This window comes from Episyrphus balteatus, chromosome 2 (genome assembly GCF_945859705.1).
Source record: "Episyrphus balteatus chromosome 2, idEpiBalt1.1, whole genome shotgun sequence".
Taxonomy (NCBI): domain Eukaryota; kingdom Metazoa; phylum Arthropoda; class Insecta; order Diptera; family Syrphidae; genus Episyrphus; species Episyrphus balteatus.
In genome coordinates this window covers 58,940,974-58,950,381 of record NC_079135.1, presented here as the reverse complement: position 1 = coordinate 58,950,381, position 9,408 = coordinate 58,940,974, and the positions used below count along the sequence as shown (strand labels likewise).

At 36.8% G+C, this 9,408-nt stretch overlaps 1 protein-coding gene across 15 annotated transcripts; it reads left to right on the top strand.

Annotated features, from left to right (window-relative positions):
- The first annotated feature begins 3,144 nt into the window (after positions 1-3,144).
- On the top strand, positions 3,145-7,469 carry LOC129908815 (protein piccolo-like). Of its 15 annotated transcripts, none has more exons than XM_055985615.1 (16): positions 3,145-3,226; positions 3,325-4,115; positions 4,680-4,928; positions 5,062-5,160; positions 5,233-5,301; positions 5,394-5,456; positions 5,523-5,666; positions 5,732-5,875; positions 5,944-6,012; positions 6,081-6,299; positions 6,367-6,435; positions 6,505-6,648; positions 6,718-6,786; positions 6,854-6,997; positions 7,065-7,133; positions 7,221-7,465. In XM_055985615.1, exons 3-16 carry the CDS (start codon positions 4,744-4,746, stop codon positions 7,417-7,419), a joined length of 1,686 nt encoding a protein of 561 aa, XP_055841590.1. In that variant the 5' UTR covers positions 3,145-3,226; positions 3,325-4,115; positions 4,680-4,743; the 3' UTR covers positions 7,420-7,465. The 15 variants fall into 15 exon arrangements, with proteins under 15 accessions (XP_055841590.1, XP_055841594.1, XP_055841589.1 ...); XM_055985619.1 differs by having other exon boundaries at positions 3,148-3,266; positions 4,767-4,928; XM_055985614.1 differs by having other exon boundaries at positions 3,148-3,266.
- The last annotated feature ends 1,939 nt before the right edge of the window (positions 7,470-9,408 follow it).

Sequence of the window (9,408 nt, the reverse complement as noted above, 5' to 3'; positions counted from 1 at the left end):
TAAATGAGAAAAAAGTTACAAAGTGTAACATCGTGACGTCACAACATCGTTCCTAAATCCAGTGTTGAAGTGTCAAATAGTTACATTTTGTTACTTTTTTCAACTCAGCTCCTGGACTTGAGTTTCAATGTTAATCTGTCAAACACAACTAAATGGTGAAGAGAGGGGATGATGTGAGAAGAGAATTTCTTGTTTGTTTCCGTATTTGAAATTATTGAATGCATATTTTTGTTTCAATTTGCTTAGAATTCAATTAAAAAGAATTATTTCAGTACGAAATTAATTTTTTCTTGTTTATTCATTCATAAAATTAATCTCAAAAATTTTTCTTTTGACAGATCAACAAAATGTAACATTTAGTCGTTCCTAAATCAAAGTTGACATTTTGTAACAAAATCTAACAAAAACAAATACAACGATTTTTTTGACATAACAACAATAGTTAACATTGTTCAATAAAAGAACGGACCACTGGTTTTTTCAAACACCCATTCCTGCACTACTTATCCTTAGTTCTGTTATCTTTGTGGTGTTCGTGTTGGATGTGTGGTGAATGTCGTGAATCTATAAATGTGTGCGTGTTAACGTCATTTACCAACGTGGTGGCTTTCACATATATTCACAGACAACACTGTACACTAAAGGGTTTTGGGGGGTAAGACGCATGATACAACTATGGTCCGTTGTATCAATGTACTAAAGATATGGCATTGCGCATGTTTGGTGTTGCTTTTCACAATTTTGTGCTCGTCGATGACGTCACTGAGTTGACACTTCAACACTGGATTTAGGAACGATGTTGTGAAGTCACGATGTTACACTTTGTAACTTTTTTCTCATTTAGGAACGATGAAAGTTAACTATTGTTAACAATAGTTAACATCGTCGAATAAAAGAACGCATCACTACTAAAGATATGGCATTGCGCATGTTTGGTGTTGCTTTTCACAATTTTGTGCTCGTCGATGACGTCACTGAGTTGAGGCCTGAGGCGGAGCTGAGTCCGACTTCGGATCAGAAACTGGTCCGAAGGCGGCTCAAATTAGTATGGAAATTATAATCACCGCGAAGTCGATTGCATATGCATTGGTGTGGTGAAAATCTCCATTCCGAAAAAACGGAGCCGAAGGCGGACCTGAGCCGGAGCAGCGAAAACCTACCAGAAAGAGGAATAAGAAAGGGATGACATTTCGCATTTGCGACCAAAAAAAGAACAAGATTTATTTTTTTTTTCACTGAAACTGTTTTATTTTTTATTTTATTTTGGCAAACGAAATTTTCACAATAAATACAATATAAAATACAATACATTTTTTTTCATTTTATTTCATTTGATGCTGCTGCTGTTGTTGGTGTTTTTTTAGATACCCAATCGCATGTTTCACCTTCTAGATTTTTCTTCATCATTAGACATTACATCTACAACACAAGAAGAAACAACATTTTAACCTAAACACTTTGAGCGATATATAAAACATACCTTTTTTGTTTTCCATATTGTTTATAATTTAATAAAATTGTTTATAATTAATAAACTAACATTATACAAACAACGACACGAGACACGACGCGACCAAACACTTCAACAAAAAATAACAAAATGACGCTTTGGCTCTTGTTGGCCTTGTCTTTCTTTTCCTTTTCTCATTTTTTACCACGATTCTCGTTCGACTTTGTGTTCATACACAAAAAGTTGCAAGTGTGTGAGTGCAAGCCCGATTTTCGCGGTCTGAGGTCGGAGTTTCTTTGTTGAACTCAGTTTTCTTGCTTGAAGGGTTGTTCGTTACCTGAGTGGTCGCGAGGGCGCTTAGATCGAATTAATAATGGGAGTATGGAGATGAGAATATTTTTTAGTTCGTTCGCTAGCTTACTTTTTTGGTGGCGCTGTTTTTTTTCATGATAGTACTATAGATTTTATATACAAAGCGCGAGTGCGCTATCTGTTTAGTTGTATCATGGGTAAGACGTACGAAAGTTTCCAGTCTTGGTATAGTTTGTCGAAGATTTAGACCATAAACAAAAAATACCAAGACTGGAAACTGAGCGGTCTAATGACGTTTGCCTACAAGTTGCGAGGTGTGCTGAATGTCGTGAATCTATCGTTGCCCTTCAAGCAAGAAAACTGAGATCAACAAAGACACTCCTACCTCAGAACGCGAAAATCGGGGTTGCACTCACACACTTGCAACTTTTTGTGTATAAACACAAAGTCGAACGAGAATCGTGGTGAAAAGTGAGATAAGAAAAAAAAAATAAAGACAGACATAGCCAACAAGAACAAAAGCGTCATTTTGTTATTTTTTGTTGAAGTGTATAGTCACGTCGTGTCTCGTGTCGTTGTTAGCATAATACATATTAGTATAATTATAAACAATTATATCAAATTATAAACAATATGGAAACAAAAAAAGGTATGTTGTATATATCGCTCAAAATGTTTGGATTAAAGTGATGTGTTTCTGCTTGTGTTGTAGATGTAATCTCTAATGATGAAGGAAAATGCAGAAGGTGAAACATGCGATTAGGCATCTAAAGAAACACCAACAACAGCAGCAGCAACAAATAAAATAAAATGAAAAAAATGTATTGTATATTATATTGTATTTATTGTGAAAATTTCGTTTGCGAAAATAAAATAAAAAATAAAATAGTTTCAGTGAAAAAAAAAATAAATCTTGTTTTTTTTTGTCGCAAATGCGAAACGTCATCCCTTTTTTACTCCTCTTTCTGGTAGGTTTTCGCTGCTCCGCCTCGGGTCCGACTTCGGCTCCGTTTTCTCGGAATGGAGATTTTCACCACACCAATGCATATGCAATCGACTTCGCGGTGATTATTATTTCCATACTAATTTGAGCCGCCTTCGGACCTGTTTCTGAGCCGAAGTCGGACTCAGCTCCGTCTGAGGCGGAGCGGACTTGGACCGAGGTCGGACTTGTTTGCTTCAAGGGTGTGTTCGTGTTGGATGTGTGGTGAATGTCGTGAATCTATAAATGTGTGCGTGTTAACGTCATTTACCAACGTGGTGGCTTTCACATATATTCACAGACAACAATGTACAGAAAAGGGTTTTGGGGGGTAAGACCATAAACAAAGAATACCAAAACTGGAAACTTTCGTACGTCTTTCCCCCCAAAACCCTTTTGTGTACAGTGTTGTCTGTGAATATATGTGAAAGCCACCACGTTACTAATTGCTGAAAATGCAAAAGACTACTACAACTACAAGGGTTGGTATTCAACCGTATTACTAGCTGTTGTTGACTACAGGTTAAAACATTTAATTAAAAGTCTATTTTCTTTATTAACTTTTTGTAATGAAATTTAGATACAGATTTCTTTACATCAGTGTTGGCAGTCCCGGGCGTTGTGACGACTCTTCAATTTTCGAAAACTCATCCTTGAAAGTGCACCACCAGGATCCAATACTTAAGGCAATGTCAAAAAACTTATACGATGTGAATGTACCAGTCGTCCTTATTGGAGATTCGGCTTTTAGATTTTCCGACATTCTGATGAAACCGTATCCATATAGTACATCTCTGACACCAAGGCAGAAAAATTTCAATTTTCATCTTTCCAAGAGTAGCAGAGTGGTTGAAAATGCTTTCGGTCACCTGAAAGCCAGATTTCGACGAATTGGAAAGGGGTTGGACAACCACATTGAGAACACAAATCTCATTATAAAATCCTGTTGTGTACTTCATAATTTTTTAAACTCGCATAATGATGAAATTAATTCTCAGTGGTTGCAACGCTCAACGGAAGCTACAACAAGGGAACAACCAGAGTTCAATTCCATCATAAACGATACAAACCCAACTGCAAATAACATCAGGAATGCAATAGTGCCTGGCTACAAAGTGATTTTTCAATCGATTGAAAAATCACATGCGGTGGCTACAGACTTTTGTGCCCAATCACGTTCCACTTTTACATTTTCTAGGAACAAACGTCAAAAAGAGGAAAAATTTAGCAATCTAACTGTACTACCCTCAGAAAATTCAGTTCCCTTCTTGAGCATCTTCCCCCTTCACTCCTCATCCCTCTTGCCTACAAACTCACTGCTTAGGCGATTGAAAAATCACCGTGTAGCCAGGCACATAAATAATTACTTAGGTGAGTTTCGAAGTATACAAAATAAAACCAGGTTTGCAATTCATAAACAAATTATATATTTATTTTGTACATGCACATGCATTTAAGGCACTCTTCATAGATAAAAGATAATTTAAAAAAAAAAACTAAAGTAAAAAACATAATTCAATTAAAAAAAAACTTAAAGTAGCAAAAAAAAAAAACAAAACAAAAAAAAAACAATTCATAATTTAACAAAAACAACATAAATATAAAGCACAGCACAATTAATTCATATCACAGTACACATAAAAAGGTAATATATTCCGAATTGACATTGGTCGCCAGATTGTCAAAACATGACACTTTGGCGACCAGTGTCAGTTTGAAAAAAAGTGACAGCTACCGTAATTCTCAATTGTTTGAATGTAATTTGAATTATTGTGTATTTTTCTGTGCTCTGTCGTGTTAAATAAAAATTTTGCTCGCCATTTTCCATAATAATTTAAAATAGTAATATAAATTTCTAAATTATATCTTGTTATTTTATGAACTTAAATAAAAAAAAATGCGTTTTGCGATATATGGTTGCGATAATGACAACAGGGGAGAGAAATGCAAAAATAAAATTTCTTTTTTCCGTTTTCCGTATGAGGAAAACGAATTAAAAATGTGGATATTGGCCTGCTGCAGGAGTGATACCATCAACAAAAGAAATGCAAGGGTTTGTAGCGTCCATTTCAAAGAAGAAGATTTTCATCCTACGGTTAAAGGAATCCAGCGATTGAAGAAAGGATCGGTACCATCACAGTTTTTGATGTCTGAAGTACAAAAAAAGCAGGAAAATCAATCAAGGTTATTTAAATTTTACGATGAAATGTTAATTAAATGAATAAAAAATTATGTTGACCTTGATACATATCGCTTAATAATAACGAACAAATTTATAAGAGAAAACTAACCCTTCAATTCACATCCTTTCTTTCAGAACTCAGCCACTTCAAGGCTCCAACTTAAACACCCAACAATCTCAACATCTTCAAGCAAGCAATCAAAATACCAACACTGTCCAATATCCTCCACCAAGGTATACATATATCTATTTTTTTTATCTACAAAGATACTTACCCTTCAACCTCATTGCTTTTTATTTTTTTAGATCTGATCTTCTTCAAGCAACCAGTGTAGTCAACCACCAAACCAACACCGTCCAAAAACCTTCACCAAGGTATTTATCCTACTTTTATCTCTTTCAATTAATAAACCATCCTAGAACGTACAAAAATACTTACCATCCAAACCTTATTGTTTTTTTTTTAGATCTCAGCTTCTTCAAGCAAATGGCAAACATACCAACAACACCATCCAACAACCTCTACCAAGGTATATGTCTACTTTTTTTTTATCTTAAAAGAAATTATCCTCCAACCTTATATTGTTTTTTTCCAGATCTCATCTTCTTCAAGCACCCGGTGTAGCAACCCAACTAACCAACACTGTCCAACAACCTCAACCAAGGTATCTGTCTCAACTTCTTCAATCACCCGGTTTAGCAATCAACCAAACCAACACCGTCCAACAACCTCAACCAAGGTATACATATGTTTATTTTTTTTGCTACAAAGATACTTATCATCAACCTTATTGTTTTTTTCCAGATCTCATCTTCTTCAAGCACCCGGTATAGCAACCCAACGAACCAACACTGTCCAACAACCTCAACCAAGGTATCTGTCTCAACTTCTTCAATCACCCGGTTTAGCACCCACCAAAACCAACACCGTCCAACAACCTCAACCAAGGTATACATGTGTTTATTTTTTTTGCTACAAAGATACTTACCATCCAACCTTATTGTTTTTTTTTTTAGATCTCAGCTTCTTCAAGCACCCGGTATAGCAACCCAACGAACCAACACTGTCCAACAACCTCAACCAAGGTATACATATGTTTATTTTTTTTGCTACAAAGATACTTACCATCCAACCTTATTGTTTTTTTTTTTAGATCTCAGCTTCTTCAAGCACCCGGTATAGCAACCCAACGAACCAACACTGTCCAACAACCTCAACCAAGGTATCTGTCTCAACTTCTTCAATCACCCGGTTTAGCAACCCACCAAACCAACACCGTCCAACAACCTCAACCAAGGTATCTGTCTCAACTTCTTCAATCACCCGGTTTAGCAACCCACCAAACCAACACCGTCCAACAACCTCAACCAAGGTATACATATGTTTATTTTTTTTGCTACAAAGATACTTACCATCCAACCTTATTGTTTTTTTTTTAGATCTCAGCTTCTTCAAGCACCCAGTATAGCAACCCAACGAACCAACACTGTCCAACAACCTCAACCAAGGTATACATATGTTTATTTTTTTTTGCTACAAAGATACTTACCATCCAACCTTATTGTTTTTTTTTTTAGATCTCAGCTTCTTCAAGCACCCGGTATAGCAACCCAACGAACCAACACTGTCCAACAACCTCAACCAAGGTATCTGTCTCAACTTCGTCAATCACCCGGTTTAGCAACCCACCAAACCAACACCGTCCAACAACCTCAACCAAGGTATATATATGTTTATTTTTTTTGCTACAAAGATACTTACCATCCAACCTTATTGTTTTTTTTTTTTAGATCTCAGCTTCTTCAAGCACCCGGTATAGCAACCCAACGAACCAACACTGTCCAACAACCTCAACCAAGGTATACATATGTTTATTTTTTTTTGCTACAAAGATACTTACCATCCAACCTTATTGTTTTTTTTTAGATCTCAGCTTCTTCAAGCACCCGGTATAGCAACCCAACGAACCAACACTGTCCAACAACCTCAACCAAGGTATCTGTCTCAACTTCTTCAATCACCCGGTTTTGCAACCCACCAAACCAACACCGTCCAACAACCTCAACCAAGGTATACATATGTTTATTTTTTTTGCCACAAAGATACTTACCATCCAACCTTATTGTTTTTTTTTTAGATCTCAGCTTCTTCAAGCACCCGGTGTAGCAACCCAACGAACCAACACTGTCCAACAACATCCACCAAGGTATGTGTTCTACTTTATCTTTCCAATGCATAAACCATCCTAGAACCTACAAGCTTACTAATTATCAAACCTTATTGTTTTTTTCAGATCTCAGACACTACACAACCTCACCACCCAACAATGCTACGGATTACTACACTTCACCCAACTTCACCACCCAAAACGCTACGATATATACTTTGTAAATTTTAACACATTAGTGTTAGACTATAAACAAATACTTAAAATACAAATAGTTGCACAACATATTTATATACATATATGTATGTTGTATGTATATATATAACTTACAAAAATAAAATTGAAACATCATTCTAAATAATAAACCAAAAGATTTGCATTCTTAATTTTCAATCTCAGATTTCCAAATTACTTATATAAATACTGCCCAGGAAAACTCTCTTACATGCGGTGGTATCTGTTCTAGTCTTCGCTAATTATTGATGACCACATCTAGTTAGACTTATAGGTTTACATATCGTGGACACAACGCCAAAACCACGAATCTGCAAAATTGTAGTTTTGAGAAAAACGGCTTCGAAGTTTTGGAAACTAATGCATTGTTATGGAAACTCGTGTAACGAAAATTGATAGTTTAGGCTTCTAGGCAAAAGTTGGAGGATAGGGATCGAAGCAGTGAATAGAGGGACTGATAGCAAGGTAAATGACGCTTTAAAGTGAAAATGTCCAAAAATGCAGTTTCGCGGTTTTGGCCCACGATATGGTTTTCTAAGATACTGTCTAGTTCTGGTCGGCGAGCTGCACTATTTTCACAACACGCCTTATACATCTACATCTACATAGAAATGCCTACAATATTGCTTACCAACCACTGTACTTCATATCTTGTACTGTTTCACATAGATTAAGCTTGTATTTTTTTCAGAACTCAGCCTGTGACAAGTCCCAACACCGTCACCGAAAACCTCAATAATCAACTCATTATGCAACCGCTTGCCCCATATAGTAATTTAATGTTTCGTTTTGTGCCTGAGACTGTGAACAGTCCAACCAACGTTCCACCACCGATTCGGATTAACCATGGTACCATGGTTAGTGCTGATCCAAGAACCCTGGATTAACGGGGGTCAAGTAAGGGGCCTAACAAGTAAGGACTCCAATTTAATATGGGACACGAGAAGCACCTCGCCCAGAACATGCATAATGATCAGAAATAATATAAATTTTATATGTCTTTCAGAATTTATAAAGAGCAACCTTGAACAAATTGGTCCAGCTAGAACGACAACAAGTCACTATGAGTTGGAGCAAATAGTTAATGAGGTCAGTGGGGCAATAAATGAGGCGTTCGAACTCAGTTGCCCTATAAAGCCCATGAAAAGACAGAAAGATGCACCTTGGTGGAACAAAAATCTGTCAAAACTAAGATCCAGTGTAAGAAAACTCTTTAATGAGGCGAAAAGAACCGGAGAGTGGAATCAGTACAGGACAGAACTGACTAACTACAGCAAAGAAATAAGAAGAGTCAAAAGAAACAGTTTTAGGACCTTCTGTGAGAGTATCTCCTCTACTCCTGCTGCAGCAAGACTGCATAAAGCACTAGCAAAAGAAAAAACCATAAAATCGCTAGCTCTGCGTAAACCGGACGGCAGTTTTACTGAAAACGAAGAGCAAAAGTCAACACTGTTACTAAACACTCATTTTCCGGGAAGCTCTCCACTGATAGGCCTCCAAATAGAGAGAATACCTCCTATGCCTAATCGTGAAGACTGGAAGATAGCTTCAACTATCTGTTCAGGAAATAGGATTGAATGGGGCAATAAATACCTTTCAACCCTTCAAGTCACCCGGAGTGGATGGCATCTTTCCCACACTTCTACAAAGAGGTAAAGAAGAATTAATGCCACAGCTAATTAGCATTCTGCGAAGCAGCGTAGCACTTGGGTATATACCAAGTCTGTGGAGAAGAGCTAAAGTAATTTTCATTCCCAAAATAGGGAAGAAGGATACAACCCATCCAAAGTCATTCAGGCCAATAAGCTTAACATCTTTCCTACTGAAGACATTGGAAAAATTAATTGACAACTTCATAAGATCAGAAGTACTCATAAAAATGCCTCTGAATAGTCGCCAACATGCCTACAGGGCAGGTAAGTCAACTGAAACTGCTCTATACGAATTAACGAACACCGTACAAAAAGCATTAAATGTTAAAGAAACTGCACTATGCGCCTTCCTAGATATAGAGGGGGCCTTCGATAACACCTCTCATGAATCAGTATCTAAGGCTCTTGTAAGAAAGTGTGTTCCGGCC